Here is a 24898-nt window from a genome sequence, read left to right on the forward strand (position 1 = left end):
AGTGTTTAGAATGTTCTCCTCCCTCATCTCAGCTTCTTGAGTTCCTAGCTGTATTCCTAGCTGAGCTCAACTGAAGTACTACCTGCTACTAGACAATCCTGATACTCTCAGTTGTTGATGTTTTTCCCGTAATTCCTGAGATTTTTTGGATTATATTATGTACTTAGGTATCTCTGTAAGCACACTGTAAGTACATGTAATGTCATTCTCCAACTCCACTCAACAGAATGTAGACTCTTTGAGGGTAAGGTCTATCTCAGTTTTGCTTTTGTATTCTTAGAGTTTTGTACATAATAGCAGGCAATTAATAAATGCTTGCTAAGTGAAAGTATAAAGTACTATTACACAAAAGGAATTTTCCATTTTTTAGTATTCATTTTACTATTTCAGTTCACTTAAAAAAAAAAGTGCTATCCGTGCTGATTTCAAATGGCTCAATCAGAGTCAACCCTAGACAAAAGTTGTATGATAGACAAGCTTTGTCTCTGGAGGCCCTCCTCCACACCTTCTACCATGGCCCCTAGATTCCTTTCTGGATCTGACACTTTCTTTATCCCTCTAACCTGATCCAGGTGTCTTAATCATGTTTCTGACTTGCTGCTATCTGTCAATTAGCTTCTGGTAAGTTGTTAACTAAAAAATTAAGGTGTTAGCTAAAAACAAATTCAAGTGGGCAAATCAGATAGACTTAACAAAATTCCATGTGTACTTACATCTTAAAAGGAGGATTCCTGAAAAATAATACTCCCTCAATGCAATGATATCTGGGGAGGCAATCTATTCCAGCATAACTGGATGAAATTCTGAGATCATATTTAAAGATGTGTTCTATAAAGTGGTAAAAAGCCCACTCTGTTGCTTTCATTCTTTCTCCTAAATGACCTTATATTATATTAACTTATATTAACTCTGTCTCCCACAATGTTAGTTTTTTGCCAGTAGATATCAAAGTGAGTTCTTGACGGGGTAACATGTGAGTGATGACTATTTATGTCTCTGTTTCCAAAAGTCTAACACTTCCTCCAAACAATGATATTCCTATACAATGCTTTGTAAAGTTTACCATGTGTTCTCTCCCATCATTGTCTTACTCTTCCTCTACCCTCCTCTTTATAACAGTGAGAATCTAGTAAACTATGCATATTATCACTGACAACTGCTTTGTCCTTGCTTGGTAGCACCTTTAAATACTGCAGCTAAGTGACCTAACAGCTCAATTTATGGGTATTACTACCACTACCTCAAAAATATCAAGCTAAATCAAGAAACTGCCCTGTAGGTTCTTTTTAATAAGTTCTTCATACATATGAGCACTTAATTATTCCTGATATATTTATAGTGCAATTTAACAAACTTTTATTAAGCACTTTCTATATACAGAATGTGAATCTGTGGATACAAAGGTGAAACAGATTTTGTGTTTGCTTTACTGGTTCAGAATAAGGCACACCTACAACTATAACCTACATACACACATACACACATACACACACACACACACACACACACACACACACACACACCCCTCAGAATATGTTAAGTGCATAGTGAATATAAAAGAGTAAACTATAAAAGATCTGGGTAGGGAAGAACCACTCCTATTTGGGGAAAATATGTTAAAGAAAACAGGAAAGGTTTAATGGAATCACCTAAAGCTGACTCCTAAGGAAAAAAAATTATCAATGGGAAAATAAAATGGGGGAAATTTATTTTAGGAAGAGAGGTATGAGGGAAGGAATTAGTCTATATAAATGTATGCAATCTACTGTATTATTTTATATATTTAAAATATTATTCTAAGTAAGGGTTTTTGTTTCATCAAACTGCCAAAGGGACCTGTGACACAAAAAATGGTAAGAACCCGTTTTACACGGTCTTTTGTAAAGACAATTTAGATCCAAGTATCACACTTCTTAGCTAGTCTGATCCATTAATTTTGTTTTGTTCTTTAAACTTTTAAAGAAATGTTTCTCTTTATCAGAATTTTTCAATATCATGTTTATACAATTACTTTAATTATTTCAATGAAATCACAAGTCTTGTACAATAATGACATGTTTAACTTTGGTTGCTAAAACATATTCTCTTTTACTACTTGCATGACTGCTTTCATATACTCCTAACTACATGTTTTCCTACAGAACATCCCTTTAATTCAAAAGAATCTCAAGCTTCCTTTCTTCTTCCTACTACTTATTTATTTTGGGATATAAAATCTGATTTTATTGGTACAGGGAACTATCAGTGAGGAACGTGTACCAATGCAGATTGGTCCTTCACAATTTATAGCCTTGAGAAAGATAACTGTCTAGAACACCAAGATATTAACTAACAGGGTTGGGGATCACAAATACACATTAACCTTCCTGCCTCAGAGGCTAACACACTCTCCATTGTGCCATGTCTCTTTCCTTGCATTCTTAAAACACTTATTTTATGATACATTTTGGCAATGACATCTTTTTTTTACTATTCATAGACCAACTATGTAATATAATGTTCATTTTAAGTTAAGCAAACAATTGAAACAAGAAAAATTCTTGGGTACCTGATTTTTTCTTAAATGGAACAAATGGTTTTAGGTACTCAAACGAGAAACGCTCTACTGAAGCTCTACATAAAGAGATTCTTCTTTTTAGGAGATAACCTACCTAAGGTTCTTCAAAACTATGCTATCACAATACAAATTCTGGAAGACCCTATGCCAAAACTGAAAGATTTCAAGTGTAGACATGGTAATATACTGCTGCCTAAGTACAAAACTAGCTATTTTCAAGGAGGTTTCTCACCAGAAGGCTGGCCATAGTAAGTTATACAACCATCTGCTACGGAGGGACTGCAATCTGTATCAAATGAGCATTCACACTGTTAAAATAAAAAATCTTTTGAGAATTGAAGAATAACAATTTAATAATGTCAAATGTAAATTCCTTTAGTTAAAAGTATAATACCACTCTAACACTCATGTTTAAAATATTCATCTTCATAAAAGAGACTACATAATACATACTTAAAGCTCTAGAATGATCCGGGTTCCTTATTCCCTTTGCTCGTAACCTCTGAAGGAGAACGGTAGAGGACAACTGTTTTACAAGATATACTGCCATAGAATAGTTCTGAAAAACACAAAATATGCAGTAATCAGAGAAATTAGATTTAAAAATAGAGGATTCCAAAGAGAAGTTTTCCACAAATACATATTTATAAATACAAATTACTAGTCAAATTCTCTGCCTATCTATTTTATATATGTTAACTTTAAAAATTAAAGCTAATTAGTTGGAAGCATCTCTATGAAATGGTTCCCTGTTAATTTCAAATGAAATCAGGTCAGTATGAGAAGTGAATTTGTAATATACAATCTTTTTTAAGCTAACAGATATAGCTGAAAAAAATATTCACAATCTTTTTTAAGCTAACAGATATAGCTGAAAAAGATATTATAAAATTAGAGAGATTAGTTTCCCTTTTCTCAAACTCAATCAGTTCTCTACAAATGAAAAATTCTTCAAACAAAGGAAGATTTAAGAAGGGATATGAAGTAGCAGAAGATACTTACTTTGGAAGATGAATGTGGATATATCCAATACTAGTACAAGGAAGGCAGAGATGGATATAGGAAAAAGGAAAAAAAGAAAATAGTATAGTAACAAACTTAGTCAGCCTGGAAAAAGTATGGTTGGTTAAATGTAAGAAAAGAAGGCTAGGGTACTGTGTGCTACTAAATAAAGTTTTCTGAAGAGGGAAAAACAGAACTTTCAATGTAGATGAAACTATATGCTAAATAAAGAAAGGCTGAAGAGGAGTTGATATTTTGAGGAATAAAAAGAAATTATTTTGATTTGAATTATTTGTGTTCTTGACAAAAGTAAACCTCAAGAAAGGGAAGAAAACAGGTTTCAAAGTATTCATAATATGATTTTAGCTGCACTTCAAAAAATTCCTTTAAAATAGAATCAATATTATGGTAATAATGATTCATTACAATAATGTCAAGCATTTCAATAGGTGAAGATACAGTGAAATTAAGAAACTTGTTCAAGGTTACACAACTATTTAACAATAAATCTAAAAGTAGAAGCCATCTTAAGATTTTGCTTGAAAAATACATGCACAATTTTGCAATGATCTTTCTGTTAACTTGTTGGTCATAAATTTAGTTCTGGAAGGACCCCAATGATCTAATCCAATCCCATCATTTTAGACATGCGAGGAAGGACCCCAATGATCTAATCCAATCCCATCACTTTCGACATGAGGAAAATAAAGTTCTGACAACTTAAATGAAAGGAAAAATGTTACTTGGGCAGCAAGTGGAAGAACTTGCATTCAAACATAAGGAACACAAGCATTCTAACTCAAAATATAATGCTCTTTCTATTACAAAAAGTTAAAAAGTGTAGATATTCTTTTGGAGGGTAAATTTTTTTAGTTAAAAAACAGTAAATCCACATTTACATGAAAAAAAAAATACCTAGATGTGTGTGTGATATACACATTAAGCCAAAACACTGGAGTATAGTATATTGACTTCAGTGACTAGATTTTAATGAATTAGAAAGTTTCCTTAAAATTTCGTCCAGTTTGGGCACATGAAAACATACACACATATACACATAATCTAATATATAATTATAAAAAACATCTTTTGACATTCATCTTGATTATGCTTTTAATGGTTCAATTATGACAAAAATAACCAATCATTAATTAACACTATAAAATTATTTATTGATAGCTTGAACTACAGTTAGGAACTTGCTCAAGATAAACTTTACATAAATCTTTAAAAGTAGATTAAACAGAAATCACAATTACACATTCAATAAAAAGGTATGCTTTACCTACTTGTGGCATGTAACTGAAATAAAATTAGAAACACATGCTAGTTATTAATAAAATGCCATTTGTATATATATGACATGAACCTAATTTTTATTTCTCCATTAATAGAGCTTAGTTCACCTACTCACAAAATAATGCAAAAATATGACTATCTCTTATGAGGAAAAGTCATATTATTAATTCTTTATTCCCTACTAAAATATGCTCAATAGTAATGACTTAATATAGTATTTAGAATACATATATATTTATATTGATTTTTGGAATAGGCTCTTTATGTTCACATATTGTTCTTCATTATTAGAACTTTAAAAATATCTCCAAAATGACCAAAACTGGCTGTAAAAGTTAAAAATGTACCCAGTCTTTCACTGTTAGATGTCATCAAATACACTAATGTTTTGATTGTTTCTGAATTTAAAAAACAAAACAAAAAATATATATATGATGTAAACAGAAGGTTCCCTGGATGGGTGAGAAAAGTAATAATAGTTGGAAATGCATGTGGTGATCTAAAAACAAATAAAAAATCTCTCTAAAGAATAAAATGTATTACCCTTTGAACAAAGGATATTTTGATGCCAACTGATGATTAATGAAGATACTCTTACTCCACATAAAGTACCTTTTAAGAAATAGTCTTTGATTCCAAATCTATAAGATTCTTTCAAGGTGAGGTAAAGTGTTTTTAATTGAATGGGTCCCTCGCCTTCACTTAAGCAATGAAAAAGCAATGTTTTTGAACAGGAAAACCCAACTTTTTATTATAGCTTTAATACTTCTTAATTGTGTCACCTTGCACAAATCATTTACCTTCTCAGTATTTCAGGAATCTTAACTGTAAAAAGGCTATAATACAAGAATTTCCTACTAAGTTCTGTGTGTTTTCTGATTTATTGAAAATTGAGCTACTGAATTCCACTATTTCTAATTCTCCTTCCTTTGTAATCAATACAATATGGTTTTGATGACTGGTGTTTTATAATTCAGTATGAAAACTAGAAATGCTATTTCCCTTTTGTCACTATTTATTTTTATCGTTTCTCTAAATATATTCCAAGACTTTTATTTTTCCAAATGAATTTTCTGTATTATTTTGTTGAGTTCTGTAAAGGATTTCTTTGATAATTTAAACCAGTCATAAGTACTGAATATTTCTCCAGGTATTTAAATTATTTTTTATTTCTTTAAGAGATACTTTTAAATTTGATTTACAAAACTATTTCATGTGCTTTGACAAACAGATCCACAGAATTTTAAAAAGTTTTTGGAATAGTATATTTCCCTTTTTATTATTGCTTCTTTTATTATTAGGTATTGTTATTATAGAAATGCTGGTGATTTTTGTGAATTTATTTTATAACTTGCGATTTTGCTGAAATTATTTTCTCAGTTTAGTGTCTTTGTTCCTTCTGACTTTCATGTCCTTAGCAAATAGGGATAACTCTCTTTACCTGCCTTTTTGCCTTTAATTTCTTTACTATTGCTAACATTTCCAGAGCTGTATCAAATAATTGTGTAAAGAAAGATCATCCTTGCTTTATTTTTTTCTTTAATGGTATATCACTATTACATATGATATTTGCTTTTGATTTTAGATTGATGCTGTGTAGTATACTTATGTACTTATTGCCTCTCCAGACAGATAGTTCTTTGTATTTATATTCTAGTGCCCAGCACAGAGTAGGTGCTTAACAGATTTTTGTTGAATAACCCTAGGCAAGGTAGTAATTAATCAATAAACAAGCTTTTATTGAGCTTCAACTATGTAATCAGGCAAGGTGCTAGGGATATAAAAGATAAAAATCAAACAATCCCTGTATTGAAGGCGGTTTCATGCTATTAAAAATTATACATATAGACAATTTATGCAAGTAAATACAAAGCAATTTCAAGGGCAAACTGTATCAGTAGCTGGAGTGAATAGGGAAAAAGCCTCAAATAAGAGGTAGGATTTATGCCAAACTGAAGAAAATGAGGGATTTTATGAGGCAGTGATGGGAAATAGAATATCCTGTGGGAAGAGCAAGAAGGCCAGTTTACTAGACTATGGAAATATATACAGAAGACTCATGTATAATAAGTCTAACAAAATTGGCAGGTATGATTTGAATTGTGAAAAGTTTTCAACGTCTTTAAAGTAGTTTATATTCGAACCCAGAGCAAAGACAGAGGCAAGGTAATGATATGGTCAAATCTATCCTTTAGGGAAAATGATTTTGGCAACTATGTATGGACTAAAGAAGAGAAAGACTTATGGCAGGACGTCCACTACAAGAGGGCAACAGGTAATGAGAGTCTGAATTAGGGTAGTGGACATATGTAATGATGAAAGCTAAACTGGTGGGCAAGGCATCAATAAGACTTGGGAACTACAGGGATATTAGCAGTGAGTGAAACAGGGTCAAGAGTCAAGGATGATGATGATGAAGACCTTTGAAAAAGAGGTGGGGTTTGGGGACGGGAGAGGTGTAGTTTTATTCTGGACATGTTAAATTTGAGGCATCTACTGGATATCTAAGTTGAAATAGGCAGTCGGTGTTAAGGGATGGGAGCTTAAGTGTGAGACTAAGGCTAAATACATATAACTGGGAATCATCGGCACATAGATAATAATTGCACCTACTGGAGCTAACGAGGTCTCCAAGTGTGAGAATTTAGAGAAGATGATTAAGGACAGAGCCTTCAGGGCTATGTATCTTTAAAGGGGCAGGAAAAAGATGAACCAGCAAAGGAGACAGAGAAGTGGTCATAAAAGACAAGGAAGACCAAGGGGATACAGCATCATGAAATCCCAGACAGGAGAAAGTATCAAAGAGGAAAAAGTAATTAACAGTATATAATGATTCAGAGAAGTCAAGAAGGATAATGATTGATAAAAGATCATAGCATCCAGCAATTAAGAGCTAGTTAGCAACTTTGGCTCTGACATTTGCTATCTATATGAGCTTGGGAAAGTAACTTAACCTTCTGAATCTCAGTTTTCTCTTTTAAAAAACAGGTATAATAATGCTTATACTGGGACTTATACTATCTACTACTTCTGACAATTATTAGAAAAGTGCCCCTATTGGTTAGCGATAAACTCAGCCATACCATTTAGTCCTTTTTTAAAAAACCATATACAAATTTGATAAAACTAAAAGTTACTTACTCTTCCAATTTCTGCAGTCCAGGAAACAACAATGGTGTTTGGTACAGTTGTGGACAATCGGACAAGTGAGGTGATATTAATTGGTCGACTAGGTCGCTTTGGTTCCACACCATTTTTGGTAGGTGGAAGATAGCCCTAAGAATGAAATTTTAAAATTTCTGTTCATTTTTTCTCATTCTTTCAAATGTTATTATCTTAAAAAAAAACTTTGTATACTGACTGCCACTGTATATACTTTTTCATTAAAGCTAAGAGAAGCAAGAACTAGATTTAAGAATTTTTAGCATGGTTGAATTTGAAGCCCCAGTTAAATCAATTTTTATCACATCTTAGTATGCAGGTCTTTTGCTTTTGTTTGTTTTGTTTTAAAAACTACAGGCTTGGTATGTTAAGTCTCCAAGAAAATATTACTGACTACATTTTAAAGAAATCAGTAAGAATTAAAGAATAAGAAACAATATACCATAATTTCAGAACAATTGAAATCATTTCAAAAACTACACAAAACCATTTTCTTTCCTTTAATCTCATTTTCCCATAAACATATTAATGTGTATCCACACAGTCATAAAAAGAAGTCTTTGGATACAACTTCCTTACCTGGAATCTAGTGTTGTCTTATTCAACCTAACTTGAAATTCTTGATCTTGGCCCTTGTCTCTTTTATGTTTTCCTTCAGTCCCTGCCTTAAAACAGCTTATGTTAAATGTGTTATCTATATGTAGTCTATACAAAGGTTTCAATTGCTGACTCAGTTAAAAATTTTCACAATTAGATCATACAATTGATTAAAACCATAAAGGTCATACTTTGACAGATAAGATGACAACATACTTTAAGAATTCTGGACTTACTGGAAGGCTACAAGGTTTCCCATTAACTTTCACACAAAGATTGGGTGGGAAATGATCTTCTTGTGGACAACTGGTTTCTGACAAACAAAACCTAAAAAACATAAGAAAATATTTAATCATCTTTCAAAATGAAAACTTTATTAGTATTAATGTACAGATAGAAGTTTTTGCAATATGATAACTCAGGATTTATTATTATGGTTTTCCAACATTTCTCACTGATGGGAAAAAAGCTTTAAAAATATTTCTATAGCCATTAGCCTTAATGATACCACTAAGAATCTATATATGATTATAGTCACGATAATTCTCATCATCCTATACCATTAATTTCTTAAAGGAAATACTTTATACTTAGTGTGTGACCTGTCTATAAAGTATTTATACAAGTTCTAGGTCTAATTACCATTTTCAACAATTAAATTCTTTATGTGAAGGTCATATGCTCAGCTGCCTCTTGGGAATCGATTACCACAGTGTTTTCCCCACCACCAAAATTCTGCTTTATTAGTCTTAGAAGGCAGAAGTATAATATTCCTGAGTTTCTAAGCCAATAAAGGAATTGGGAGAAAAAATGAGGGACTTGGGAGAATAGTTTTTACAGTGATTCTCAAAGAAATCTCAGTAATTTAAAAAACTGGCAGTATGAAGCTATTTTATGACAAAGTATAATTAAATAGCTATGTAATAATATTACCTTACTGCATTCATATTTAAATTGAAACAAAACATTTCAGAAAGCCATGAATACCCTTTACTTCTAAACTATGCACATAATCCTCTGGGGAAAAAATGAAGTATAGCTACATAATGGATAAGCTCTAATTCTAACTGTTATGTAAATTTAAAAAATGAATTATGAGGTTTACCTTTTCAATCTATTATAAGTTACCACCTCTCTAACTACAATATAAACTTGACTATAAATTCATCAGAATATTCATAACCATTATGGAACTAAAGTTTTTTTTTTTTTAAAGATTTCTTTTTTTCCTATTATTTTTTCCCTTGTCCTGTGATATTTAATATTGAGTCCATTTAATCTTGTCATCACAAATACCTTCCCCTCCATATCAGGTTTTCTAAAAGCAAGGTATGAAACATAAAAAAAAAAAAAAAAAAAAAAACTAAATGAATGTATGATTTTCTCTCTCTATTTATATATTATTACATCAACTCTTGATACCACAGAAACTACTCAACTTAGGCTCAACTAGCTAATTGCAGAGTAAAATATGGAGTAACAGAGTAAAATATGGAAAACAAAGTCCTTGGAGGATGCAAGTATAGTAATTTCACTGCCAAGACAAATGACTTGACTTTTCCCTAAGGAGACAACTCAAACTTTATTAAATTAGGTCAAAATCAAAAATCAAAACCATATCAAAACTCAGGGAAGAACAAAGAAATGAAATAAGCAGAAGAATGTCTAAAAGCATTAAGAGTTTAGAGAAAAATGGTAATAGATGAAAAGAGATGGAGTTAAACTGGGAAAAAAAGCTTAATTTGATTTACAAAAATAAAAAATAATTCTAAAGATTAATGGGTTTATTAAAAGTCAAATGATTAGTTACTTAAAAGTATAAAATTCCATTTTCTGGATGAAGTGCTGCATATAAGCCTTGTTTAAAAACAAACCAACAACAAAACCCACCTTTATTCTTGAATTGTTTATATCTGAACTGGTCAGACCTAGAAAAAACATTAAAGATTTTTCCTGCACCTAATATCTGGCACTATTCTAGGAACATTTAATACATTAACATAATTTGCTAAGAACAGAATCAGAATATACCCATTCCTGTTCTCTAACTAAATGAAGATTATTAATTTAGAAAATAAAGAGTAAGATGATAACTATCTCTAAGTATGGTGGAGGTGAGTAGTAGTCTTTTCATTTCCTGTTCATTACCCATACACATATTTTATTCATTCTTGCCTCCAAAACTGCTCCAGGATCATGGTACCTTTCCAGTTTGGAACATTCTTTATATCTTTCTCTTCCTCCCCAAATCCTACTCATTTCCTTCGAGGTAAAGTTCAGGTTCTACTTTCTTCATAAGAATTTTCCCAATTACCTTAACTTCTAGTGATCTCAAAAATAATATTGCATTTATAATATCTATAATACTTGGATACAATACTAGTGGATCACAAGAGCTGTTTCCTAATCTGTGTTCCATATTAGTTTTGTCTCCCTAATCAGACTGAAGAATAAGCTTTTCAAGGGAGATGTTATTCTTTTCTTTCTAGTTCTAGAGAACCCAGCAAAATACCATAAATATGATACTGACTTTATTATAAACAATTACCGATTGACTGAAAATGTGTGGTACTGGTTGGTTTATATGAACAAGAATATTTATACCAAGAAGAAAATCTGGATATCACAACACAAACAAAATAGCATGGATAAAGAAGGTGGAAAACTGGTAGTTATAGCATCCCTTTTGGAAAATATCCTATTAAATTTAGCCACATGGAATGTGGAATGTTCACATGGAATCTTTTAATTTTACTGTGTTTAGTTGGTTGATTATGTATTTTAAGGTAAATCAAACTCAAATAATGATTTGATAACTGTGAGAATTAAGACACCACTCAAATAACTAGTATTATTCCTTTAGCTAAGTGAACAGTATTTTCTTCTATCCTGTACATAAGCCTTCTATATTTTAAAAGAAATAATCACTGTAATATTTAAAGACTATAAACAGTAGTTTTCCCAATACTTGGGGTAGACCAAATTGAGAAATTTGGTTCAGGATAGACCTTGTTATAATGAATTCTGTCTTGGATATAAATGAGCATAACTGGTATATAAGACATAAGAATGGAAAAGATTTCTCCCCATTTATACACTGCCACAAAGAAACTATAAAGCATAGGGAAAACCAGGGATATACTTTCAAGCCTAGTAGACAAATAAATATCCCTTAAAACCTTCATTATACATTTTTTTACTTTGTGTATTCTCTTTTAAAAGTACCAAAGTATTTTATTCTTAATTAAGATTGTACCTTAGCTGGACCTGTACTGTGAAGTCACATTTAGTCCCAGAAATATCCCTAGAAAATAGAGAACAGAAATAGAAATATTATAGTATATGCATGTGAAAGTGAAAATTAAAAAACAAAAAACAAGTATTTCAATAAAAGTTTGCTAAACAAATATAAGAGAAATGATTGCTTTTACAATCTCTGCAGCATGAATAGGGTTAAATGTATCTGAAATTCATCTAATATACAGCATGCTATAATCACATCTTACTATGTTCAAATGCCATATAGGAGTTCAACTTACATGGAACTACTGATTTGTTGCACTTGTTGTGGAGTCAATGCAAATGCAAAACAGGTTTCTCGAAAACGCTGACTGTTGTCTGATGCTAAAGAAAGAAAAAATTATAGTTTTAATTATCTTCAAAGTAAGTAAAAAAAAAAAGATATTAGAAAAAAAAAACAACAACACTGTCAACCCTCAATAAATTAAACTGTTTTCAAAGTTGTAAATAAAGCACTTAAAAACAAAAATGATTCCTTAACTGTATAATAGGACAAAAATAATGAAAAAATATTTATTTTAACTTTGAAAAAAATCAGAATCACAACAAAATGCTGAAATTAAAATTCAGATCATTATAAAGGGATAAAATACTGTTTACAGGTAAGCAGTTCCAATCCAAGCTAGGTCTATAAAAATAAAAAAAATTCTCTCTTAAACCTATTTAATAACGGTCATTTATGTATTCCTTCATAGCAACAACAACAAAAAAAAAACCATGGAACACTTTAGATTGGCAAGATCACTTGTTAAAACTGTAAATAAAAAAGAGAAAACAACTAATAAACAAAAGTTAAATCATAAATCTTTTCCTCAACCTCCCTTTTTCTTTCCTTCAATATAAGCAGGAAAAAGGAGTGGTGATGGTGTCTTTTATTAAGCAACTTCCTATTCTATTCACTTGGTAATGGTAAACATTTATCAAGCATTTAGTATCTACAAGGAATTGCATTAAGTCCTTTATTTTTTTTTTTAAATAAAAAAAGTTCTTGCTGTAAAAGTATTGATTTAGTAAAAGGGAATAAGGCTGGTGTACAAATTACTATTAGATAAAATATAACATAAACAAAGGAGAGATTTAGACAAAATGCTATAATATAAAGAAGTTAACACTTTCACTTAGCAATGGTGAATATAAGAAAGATTTCATGAAGATAGCATGTGATCTAGATTTTGAAGTAAAGGAAAGATTTCAACACATAGAAATAAGGGAGGACTGCCTTCCAGGGTAACTTAAATGAGTGTATAGAGTTGAATTTTAGAGGATGATACCAGTAGCAGGGATGAAGCAAAATTGTGGAGAATCAATCTAGACTGATAGATTGGAGTCATACTATGAAAGGCTTTAATGGCAGCTGAAGGAATTTATATTATATTTTGTAACTGCAATACAATTATATATTGTATTAGCTCAACAGGAACCAATACAAATTTTTAACTGGGGAGGTGATATAGCAAAATTTATGCAGGAAAATTATTTTGGCAACTGGATAAAGGATATATTTAGGGAAAGGAAGTAAAAAAAAGGCAGGGAAATATTGCTAGCTTCACTAATTCTACTTACATTTTCTAGAAGGGGGAAAAATGTCTCTCTGACATAGGAAAAACCATTTTAGACCAGTGATATCTTGATGATTTTACAAAAAATTTCTCCACATGTACTTCAAATGTTCGATTCTAGTCATAATCATTATTTCTGTAACAATTAGCATCACCATATATATTTATCAAAAAAACAAAGAGCAAAATGTATATAAATGTGTCACTGTAATAAAGTACAAAAGACGTCACTATAATAAAGTACAAAAGACCTCCTAATTCAAACTTTTATAATTTCAGTAGGACAAAAAACTATATTTGCCATAGAACCACAGATCAGAGTTTATTATTAAAGAAACAACTTTCACAACTTAAGTTTCAAAAGGTATTCTACTTAACTGAAATGCACTTAAATGTTTGGTTTCAAAGATAAACACAGAAAGAGAAGATAAGCCTATTAACAAAGCAGATCTCTTAAATTAGGCAAACAAAATGCCAATAAAAACTAACCTAGATTCTCAAAGGGACTTCTTATTTATATTGTGTAAAGACTTTAATCTAGCAAGTGAAGCTTATTTTAGATCTTTAGCTCTTACTTGCCCAACACAAAAATATCAGAAGTACAAAAAATTCATAATATTTTTTAGACAAAATTTCAGAGTCCTTTCAATAAACACTACTGGAGTAAGGTTGGGAAGTGTGTACTTTGTTCTCTCCCACATTGCCCCACCAACGTGTGCACTAGATCCCATAAGTAGCTTTAAAGTACAAGTCTGAAGAATGAATGCATCTTGACATACAAAACATTTTATATCCTACGTGCTTTGGGATAGGAGGCACAATGCAGGTTCAATGAAATAATGGTACTATTGTATTATTATCCCCCAAAGAGATGATTTTTCTCAGTTTCAAACACATCATCTTCTCTATGTTGATTTAATATTTCTAATAACCATTCCTTTTCTTTTTACTTGCTACTTTTACTCTCCTTGACCTTTCCTACTTAGACACTCCCCTTTCCCAAGCAATTTTACTTAATCTCAGTTTCAGTGACCATCTTTTAAGCCAGATGACTTTTATCTCCAACACCAGACTTTTTTTACGTGTTCCAGATCTATTTCTCCAACAGCCCACACATCTTAAACTCAGTATCAAAAGTGAACTTATTCTTTCCCCCCGAAACCTGCTCCTACATTCTGACCTCATTTTGTTAATGGGTGGTAATACTATTTATCTAGTCCTGCAAGGTCAAAATACTGGGATCATCTTGGACTCTTGGGTCTGTACTTCTCATATCTAGTTACTTAACATATATTTGATTATTGCAACATATTGAATACCAGTCTTGGATTCTCAATAGTCCTACTAATAAAACTCTAGTAGGGAAATGAAGCAACAGATACAGGAAAGACTGCCTTCTAAAAGGATTTGATCTATCCTTCACATTGTTGTTAGACTAAATGTCTTGATGCAGAGAATTGGACAAGTTCATCACAATTTTAACTAGAACAACTCTTCCCATGCAAGAAGGTCTTGGGAATATTAAATATTATTCAAGAATATCAGAAATTTTTTATTGTCTCCTAAGCTCCACTGCCAGATATCTTAAGCCCAGTACCAATTTGGCACCATCCTATTTTTTTTTCCAGTTTATCTCTTCCTATTCTCTTCCATGAATCCTATGTTCCAAGTTAAGTCTTGTTTTCCTGATTTTTGTTATAAATCACATGATTTCAGGGAAACTATTATTGTACCACTAGCTGTTTTACAGGATGCAGATGGATGAAACAAATCAGAATCCCCAAACTCTGAAAGTGCTCCAAATCTTAAAATAGGAACTACTAAAAACAGTAACTTTACTACAAAAACCTTTGTAAATCTCTCTTCAGGGTCCTTGTGCCTACTAATGGGGTTCTGGACCCAATTTGTTCTGTAACTGCATGCGTTGCTAATAAATCACATAGCTCAGACTTTGGTTTTTTACTTATTATAAAACTGCTTGCAACACAAATCAAATGGACTTGAAACTTTCATTGAGTGAAATTTGCTCCTATCTAAACCCCTAGATTTTTTGAGTCCAAATATAGAACTTACAGAAAACATCCTTTATTAAATTCCATCTTATTAGGATTTGAGATGTCAATTTAACTTTGAGACTTTTTTTGTTTGTTTTTTTGAGATTCAGATTGACATCTACTGTGCCCAGCTCTTGTTCCCGGCACTTGGTCATCTGTAAATCTGACAGGCAAGACTCTTATGCTTCCCTTCAAATTACCAATAAAACTGCTGAAAAGCAGGAGGTGATGGATACATTTCTACAAGACTTAAATGGAGACCTCTCTCCAAGTTGACATTAACTCATTACTAATCTTTGGATTCAAACTGGTCCTTCAACCAGTCCAAAATGTACCTAATTATGTTATAATTTAACTTATATTTCTCTTTTGTTCACAAGGATGGCATTAAAGATTTAGTTTTTTCCTAATGCCCTTGTCATATTACTATGTCAACAATGTAGAAAATAGTCTGGGATGACCTATACTTGATCAAGACAAACTGGTTCTTTGTAATCACCACTTCCCTTTAAAATGTATGAAAAGTATCCTTTTTAAAATAATATGTTCTAGATTTTTTCGAGGAAAAGAAGTCAAACTCACTAGCCTGCAGATACCATTTTCTTTCATGAAAATTAAGATGTTTGCACTTCTCTCTTCCCATAGCATCTTTCCCATTCAGTGCAATTTTTTAAAAGATCACTGGAAGAAGCTTACTTAGTTGTTTTTTAGTCGTCTTCGTCAAGGAATACTGAAAAAGCTAAATAGATCCAGTGACTTTATAATCATTGATAAAGTTTCTCAAAGCAAACAAAAAGTTTTTCACATTCTTTAGAAAAAATATCAGGCTCCAAACCATGCCATCCCACAGAAACCTCTCTTGCAACAAAGTAAATGTAGACAAAATATCTTGGCGCAGAGACTATTACAGGTCTTTGCAATAGACCATTAGCTAGGTCTCTTTATCAAAAAAGGAAAAAGGATGTTATTTCATCACCGGTTCTCTGGAAATGATTGATAATTACACTGATCTAAACCATAAGGACTTAGGAATTTTTTCTCTTACTTTATTGGGATTATTATACTCTTAGTTCTTAGTTCTGCTCATTTTATTTTGTATTAATTCAAGCAAGTCTATCTAAGTTTATCTTAAGTACCAGATTTGTAATTTTTAATAGCACAATGATATTTCATTACATTTATATGCCTCAATTTTTTTATTCACTTCCCAATCCACCAGAGCAAGCATTTTCTTTAAGAATAAATGAAATATAAGAAGTGCTGCTATGAATATTATAGTATAAAATCAGTGAGTCAATAAACATGAAGTACCTAATTATATGCTAGAAACTATGCTAAATACTAGGGATACAAAAAGAAGCAAAAAATACACTCTCTCCAAAAGGAGCTCATAATCTAATGGAGGAGAAAATAGATAGATGGATAAATAGAAAAATAATTAACTAAACAAATAATAAATAGCTAGTTAAATAATTAGACAAATAAATAATTGAATGAATGGATGACTGAATGAATGATTGAATAAATAATTATGTAAACTACATACGGTATAAATAGGAAATAGAGGATAAATGAGGGCACCGGAAGAGGAGATTGGGAACGGATTTCTTTAGAAGGTGAGATTTTGTTGTTTATTCTTCATTCTAGAAGAGGACCATGACATCTGGAAGGTGATGCCATGTAAGTGAATTGGATTGAGGGCTGTGGAAAGTCACCAGCCTCATTTTTTCCTCCAGAATCATCTGGGTCTAGGGGCAAAATATAGATCCAGACAACTACAGATGGCCCTGGATGCAGTGGGAGACCTTGGACTTTAACAGATGTCCTTGACTGAGGCAATACCCATTCAGTAATTAGGAAAGAAATGAGGCAGAAAAAAGCCTCTTTTACCTAGTCCCCCCCCCCCCAAAAAAAAAAATTCCATGTGGGAGGGTCTTCTGACCAATCAATACTCAAACAATGACCAAGTGGGACTTCATCTGGGACCTATTGTTGGTCTGTCAATGAGATAAAGGAAGTCAAAGAAGACAGAAGACAAGAGTATTAGAGGCATAGGGGAATAGTCAGGAAAAAAAATGCCCAGAGCTAAGAGACTGAGTGTATTATTTGGAGGACAGCTAGGAATTCAGTATCACTGAACTGAAGAGTATATGCTGGGTAATATGGTGTAAGAAGACTGGAAAAACAGGAAAGCTACATTATGAAGGGCTTTAAATGCCAAATAGAACATTTTGTATTTGATCCTGGAAGCAACAGGAAACTACTGGAAATTGAGGTGTGAGAGGGGGTGTATAAAAGAAAAAGAGAGTAGGAGGGACAGAGGGAGGGAGAGAGAGGAGGAAGATTAGATTATGAGTGGGTAAGGGGAAGGTATTAGAGGGGTGAAATTAAGGAATCCAGTTATGACTCTTAGATTGAGAACAGGAGAATGGTGCTGCCCTCTACAGTAATAGTGAAGGTGGCAGATCAGGAAAAGATGATGAATTTAGTTTTGGATAAATTCAGTTTAAGATGTCTACTGGAATACAGTTTTTGAGGTGTCTGAAAAGCAATTGGAGATGAGAGACCAAAAGGTAACAAGGAAGTTAGGGTAGGTTAGGAAAATTTGAGAATTATTAGTATAGAGATAATTATCATATCCATAAGAACTGATGAAATCACAAGTAGTATGATATAAATAATTTCCAAAATACACGTATAGTTTTCAATATTCACCCTTGCAAAACCTTGTGTTCCAAAATTTTTCCCCTTTTCCTACTCCCTCCCCTAGACAGAAAGTAATCCAATATGTTAAACATGTGCAATTCTTCTATACATATTTCCACACTGATCGTGATGCATAAGAAAGTTCAGATCAAAAAGGAAAAAAAAAGAAAAGAAAACAAAAAGTAAGCAAATCACAAAACAAAACAAAAAAAAAGGTGAAAATACTATGTTGTGATCCACACTCAATCTCCACAGTCCTCTCTCTGGATGCAGATGGCTCTTTCCACTATTAAAATTGGCTTGAATCACTTCATTGATAAAAAGAGCCACATCCATCACAATTGATCATCACATAATCTTCTTGTTGCTGTGTGCAATGATCTCCTGGTTCTGCTCACTTCACTTTGTATGAGTTTATGTAAGTCTCTCTAGGCGTCTCTGAAATCATTCTGCTGATCATTTCTTATAGGACAATAATATTCCATACCATAACTTATTCAGCCATTCTCCAACTGATGGACATTTACTCCGTTTCCAGTTTCTAACCACTACAAAAAAGGCTGCCACAAACATTTTTTGCACATGCGGATCCCTTTCCTTCCTTTAAGATCTCTTTGGAATATAAGCCCAATAGTAGCACTGCTGGGTCAAAGGATAGGCACAGTTTGATAATCTTTTGAGCATAGTTCTAAATTGTTCTCCAGAATGGTTGGATCAGTAGAGGACAGAACTCACTGGGACAACTATTCAGTAAGAAGACTGAGAAAGAATGGCTACTTAGATAGGAGGGGAGTAAGAGGGGAGTGATAAAGAAAATACAAGTGGAGGAGTCATGGTTAGATGAGGATGTTTGGGCTTGGAAAGTTTTAATAAGTAAAGACATAGGGAAGTAGTTTGACAGGAGCAATCAGAGTTAATATAATTATTGTTGCACAACTAGAAAATTGTAAAGAGGGTGAGGGAATAAGGTAAATGCACAACAATGGTGAGAAATCACTCAGATTCAGGTAGAGTGGGTGACTGAGATAATTACCTATTAGAACTTTGGGGCCCTAACATAGAATTCTAGATATAAGAATTTTGGAAGCACAGTAGTTGGTGAAAAATTCTTGAAGTAAAGAATTAAATTGAACTCATAACTAGCATTTAAAAATATATAATTAAGCTCCAAATGCCTAGAATTTCCAAGTTGTTTTATTATGAATGTAAATTCATGTTATGGGAAGTTCTGAAATACGTAATATTTGTACTAGATAATTATAGTCTTTGGAGTCTTTCCACTCTGTTGGGCCACTTTTCAAATCCTAATATTTTTTCCTTTGTGCTTCTTGTAAAAAAGAAAGTTTAACACTACAAGTAGATATGAAAATGACAAATTGTGTGCATTATCTATATGCTTAAATAACTTTATAAAAAATTTAATATGGCAGATTATATTTTAAAAGTGCTAACAAGAAAGGTGATGGCAAGAGTTTCATGAACTTATGGCATTACTTAGCATTATACTAGAAATTGGGTAGTTTTTCCATCAATTTCTTCTTTAGGTTATATCCCTAGAATTTACCACAGTTCCTTACACACAGTGAATGTTTAATAAAGATGTACTGAATTGAAACTAAACAAATTCCTAAATTTTGGGGGGAGGGGCTAAAACTGGATGGTTTAAAAAAATCTAGTCTATCTTTGGATAGAAAATGCATCCACATCCAGAGAAAGAACTATGGATACTGAATGTGGATTGAAGCATACTATTTTCACAGTTTTTGTTGTTGTTTTCTTGTGGCTTTTCCCTTTTGTTCTGATTTTTCTTTCCCTATATTACACATGGAAATATGTTAAAAACTGATTGTACATGTATAACCTGTATCAGCTGACATGCTGTCTTGGAGAGGGGAAAGGTAAAGAAGGGGAAAAAAACTGGAACTCAAAATCTTATAAAAAATAACATTCCTCCAATCTACTCTACACTTATTACTATGCCAAATGACACACAGTTAATACATTGCACAACTAAGTATTATATTTTCTTCTGGTATTAACTGGTTTTCTACTGGAATGCTAACAATTATAGCCATCAGATCTATTTTGCTATTTGCCTGGACTAGCCTTACTTCTGCCTAATGACCCTGATGTTCTATGAAGTCCAAACAATCAGAATTCCTGATGAAAAACAGTTAACTAGAAAGTTCAAATCCCAGCTCTCTCTTAAATCTGAAGATTGCAAAATTTTTAGCTCCTAGAGGTTACAACTTTCTAACAAATTTGGAATTATTAAAGAAGAGCCCAGTGGAAGTTAGCCTCAAGGAATAAGAAGGTGAGAGTTTGTTATGGGCCAGAACTCTTAACTTGAAACAAAGGATTCTTACAAGGTGCTAAGTCAGTGGAATTGATCGAGACAATAGTTATCTAATTTAGCATGGTTCAGTATGACTGATATAATCCTACAAGGAGATGTTATGGGCCAGATCTTGAAATAACATAGTAAGTGGAATAGAGGAGACAATAGTTAAATCTAGTTTAGCATTGATTTAATCCTATTAACAAATAATGGTTTCCTAGTGATATAATGATTGGTGTATACTCGGTGTGGAGCATGTAAGATAGAAGCTCTCAGGGCCAGAAAAGACAGGCACATTAGAGGTTCTCGGAGGCCGAGACAAATTTATTCCATCATACATCCACCTTTGTGGTGGCTGGAGGCTGAAGCACAAACCTTTGGATTAGGAGAGACATTTGGAGATTGGAGAGAAGGCAAAGGACTGGCAGCTGGAGCTTAAGCTCTCAGAACTAAGGGGAGAAATTCAATTGGCCAGATTGAAAGGCTCTCCAGAAAGCTGTCCAGCCTCAGGAAGGAGATAATAAAGGATCTGGACTATAAGAAAGCTAACTAGGCCCCAAGAAAGGAGACAAGACTTTGAAAGAGATAATAAAGAATTTGGACTTTAACACCTGGCTGAACTTGTGGTGATTACTGAACTGAAAGAAAGGCTGCTCCCAGAGACCCCAAGGAAAATGAAACAGAGAACTTTACAACAGTCTCATTGTTTTGACTTAATCAGTCCATCAATAAACATTATCAAGTACTAATCACGTACTGGACTTTGTGCCAGATGGTATGAAGATACACAAAATACACAAAAACTTGAAGGTATTTATATTCTAGCAAAGGAGACAATATGTGCATATGTAAGAATATACAATACCAAGTAGAAATACCACAAATAGAGTACCATGTTCATGTCAGAATGTTACAAAATAAGAACACTAATGCCCCAGAAAGCATCCAAAGGATAGTTAGGGGTCATATGAGGATTGATTGAAGAAAAAGGGATTGTTTAGCTTGGAAAAAAGAAGACTGGCAAGGATAGAATCATTCATCTAAGTCAAAACTATTAAAGTATTTGGGGACAATTCATCATTTTATTTTAAGACATTTTCTTTATTCCAGCTTAAAACAAAAACCAAAAAAACCTCTACAAGTTTCAAACTCTGTTGACAAATTATTCTAAATTCTAGAGAATCTGGAATTTTCTATAAATTCAGCACGGGAAAAAGACCAATATAAATTATTAGGTTGTACAAAAAAATTCTTTAAGAAAAGACAGGAGAAAAAAATTACGAAAAATCCAGAGATATTTCTATATTGAGTGACCATTCCTGAAATATTTACGTGTAATTCAGAGACAATATTAAATGGTGTAATATGAATAATTCTCTATTTAGTCTTGATAGTTGACTGGGTCATTAGGTATATATGCAACATATTTATATAAATATGTGTATTTTTATTACTACTATCTTCCTAAATTTTACAAAAAGAAAGAACAACATTAGCAGGTTGGGGTATTTGCTTTTTAAAGCGATTCAATGTTTTGTATGAAGCAGTGTTTTATTGTATTGAATTTTGAACTTGTAAAGTAGGTACTGATTTTATGTTTTAGTTTCAAGTATTCGGGTTGTTTTTTCTCAGTAAATGGTTCACACAATACAATATACTTAGCAATGAACTTGAAAAAAAAAGTGATGACAAATGGGAGGAGAGGTAAAAAAAGGTCATTGGGCTGGTGGATGTCTTGATAGTATCTCTTCATATTTCTGAAGAGCAATATCTAAAAGAGAGTTTAGACTGCTTCAATTTGCTTCTAAAGGTAGAGCTATATAAAGGAGGAAAAGGAAGTTGCAAAGAGAGAAATGTACATAATATATCACTTAGAACTACCCAAAATAGAAAGAGGTTACTTTATCAAGTAGTGAATTCCTCTTTACCAGAAGTCAAAATGTAAAAACCAACTCTTTGCTGAGTATGGGTTAGACCATATGGTTGAAGAGGTCCCTTTCAAACTTGAAATTCTCTGGTTCCGTATATTACAGATGCTATTTTTGTCCTTAATTGTAGGAATGAACATAAAACTTGTTAACCCTAAATTATTTTTGCTAAATTTTATTTTGAAATCTGATGCCTCAAAGATTAAAAAAAAAAAAAAAACCCAGAAGTAAAGATTTTTAAACGTACAAATGCACATATTCAGTAGTATTCTATATTTAATTATGTTCCCACATTTAAAACAAATAGTTATATTAGTTAAGAAAGTGTAGAATTGTCAGTGCTGATAAGTCTTTTTTTTTTTTTTTGAAGACAAATAAGATTTTTTTACAAGTGCAAATTTTTAATCATTGGTAATCTGGTACATGATTTGAATATCTCAATAAAAATGATGTATGACAATTTTTTTAATGAATAGAGAAGTTACCATATGAAACATTTTAAGACTGATGTCTTTGAATGGGCACCTGAGATTCATTTTCCCCCAAAACAGTAAAAAAAGATTCCATTACAGAAAGATGATTATTTTTAGCATTTGGTGTCAATGGTGGGCTAGAATGGAGAATATTTTTAGAAAAATATGTAACCAATTATGTTAGTAAAATGTTTATTTTACTTAGAATTTTAACCTTATTTGTCTTATACTATATAACTAATTTTTTACAATGATATATTTTAAACTTTATAACAAATCAATCATTTCTTCACTTTTATCTTTTTAATCCAAATGTACTTTGCTATGAAGCTTATATAAAATTACTTTAAAAAAGGTTCATACAACCTAGATAACCCCAGAGATTCTACTAAAAAGCTATTAGAAATAATCCACAACTTTAGCAAAGTTGTAGGATACAAAATAAATCCACATAAATCCTCAGCATTTTTATACATGACTAACAAGAGATACAAAGAGAAATTCCATTTAAAATAACTGCCGATAGTATACTATATTTGGGAATCTATCTCCCAAAGGAAAATCAGGAACTATATGAGCAAAACTACAAAACACTGTCCATACAAATAAAGTCAGATCTAAACATTTGGAAAAATATTAAATGCTCTTGGATAGGTTGAGTGAATATAACAAAGATGACAATACTCACTAAATATTTAGTGCTATACCAATCAGACTCCCAAGAAACTATTTTAATGACCTAGAAAAAATAACAACAAAATTCATCTGGAAGAACAAAAGGTCAAGAATTTCAAGAGAACTAATGAAAAAAAAATCAAATGAAGGCAGCCTACCTGTACCAGATCTAAAACTTTATTATAAAGCAGCAGTCACCAAAACCATTTGGTATTGGCTAAGAAACAGAATACTTGATCAGTGGAATAGGTTAGGTTCACAGGACAAAATAGACAATAACTATAATAATTTAGTGTTTGACAAACCCAAAGACCCCAGCTTTTGGGATAAGAATTCACTATTTGACAAAAACTGCTGGGAAAATTGGAAACTAGTATGGCAGAAACTAGGCATTGACCCACACTTAACACCATATACCAAGATAAGATCAAAATGGGTCCATGATTTAGGCATTAAGAACGAGATCATAAATAAATTAGAGGAACATAGGATAGTTTACCTCTCAGACTTGTGGAGAAGAAGGCATTTGTAACCAAAGAACTAAAGATCATCACTGATCGCAAAATAGAAAATTTTGATATCAACTTTTGATAGATGATCAAAGACTATGAACAGACAATTTTCGGATGATGAAATTGAAACAATTTCTAGTCATATGAAAAGGTACTCCAAATCATTATTTGTAATATTCTGGTTAGCTTTCTGAAGGTCTTGGGACCAGCCTTCGTTTTAGCAGAATAATCACGACGAGAATAGTCAGGGATAAAATCCAAATTTTTTATTATCTCCTTCACAGTCTGGGGCCTGGGGCCAGACTAGCTTTCTGGAGGCCCTCCAGAATGGGTCTTGGTTTCAGTGGAGGAAATGCAGGTGAGCCACCATGAGGCTGATGAAGATGGAATGTCTCCTTTCCAGTTCTTGTTGGCTCTTATATACTTTATTATAATTACATCATTGTAGATGTCAATCTTGTGGAAGTAAGTACATGTAAACTAGAGAATCATTATATTAATTCCACTGAATTAACACCTTGTTATACTTCTCCAGAGTTCTGCCCTTTACATCTATTGAACAGAGAGATGCAAATTAAGACAACTCTGAGATACCACTACACACCAATTAGAGTGGCTAGAATGACAAGGAAAGATAATGGGCAATGTTGGAGAGGATGTGGGAAAACTGGGACACTGATACACTGTTGGTGGAATTGTGAATGGATCCAACCATTTGAGAACAATTTGGAACATA

General features: G+C 32.3%; 1 protein-coding gene across 5 annotated transcripts in view; it reads right to left on the reverse strand.

Annotated features, from left to right (window-relative positions):
• PIAS1 (protein inhibitor of activated STAT 1) overlaps positions 1-24898 on the reverse strand; it is a 183721-nt gene that overhangs the window by 41079 nt on the left and 117744 nt on the right. For 4 of the 5 annotated variants that reach the window (XM_031955322.1, XM_031955324.1, XM_031955321.1 and 1 more), the window contains 6 exons: positions 12157-12241; positions 11874-11921; positions 8854-8944; positions 8000-8134; positions 3560-3589; positions 3011-3116 (listed from right to left, as the gene is read on the reverse strand). In XM_031955322.1, the coding sequence (XP_031811182.1) occupies positions 3011-3116; positions 3560-3589; positions 8000-8134; positions 8854-8944; positions 11874-11921; positions 12157-12241 (495 nt within the window). The remainder of the gene's footprint in view (positions 1-3010; positions 3117-3559; positions 3590-7999; positions 8135-8853; positions 8945-11873; positions 11922-12156; positions 12242-24898) is intronic. The other variant, XM_031955323.1, reaches the window with a different exon arrangement.

Source organism: Sarcophilus harrisii, chromosome 2 (assembly GCF_902635505.1).
Source record: "Sarcophilus harrisii chromosome 2, mSarHar1.11, whole genome shotgun sequence".
NCBI classification, from domain to species: domain Eukaryota; kingdom Metazoa; phylum Chordata; class Mammalia; order Dasyuromorphia; family Dasyuridae; genus Sarcophilus; species Sarcophilus harrisii.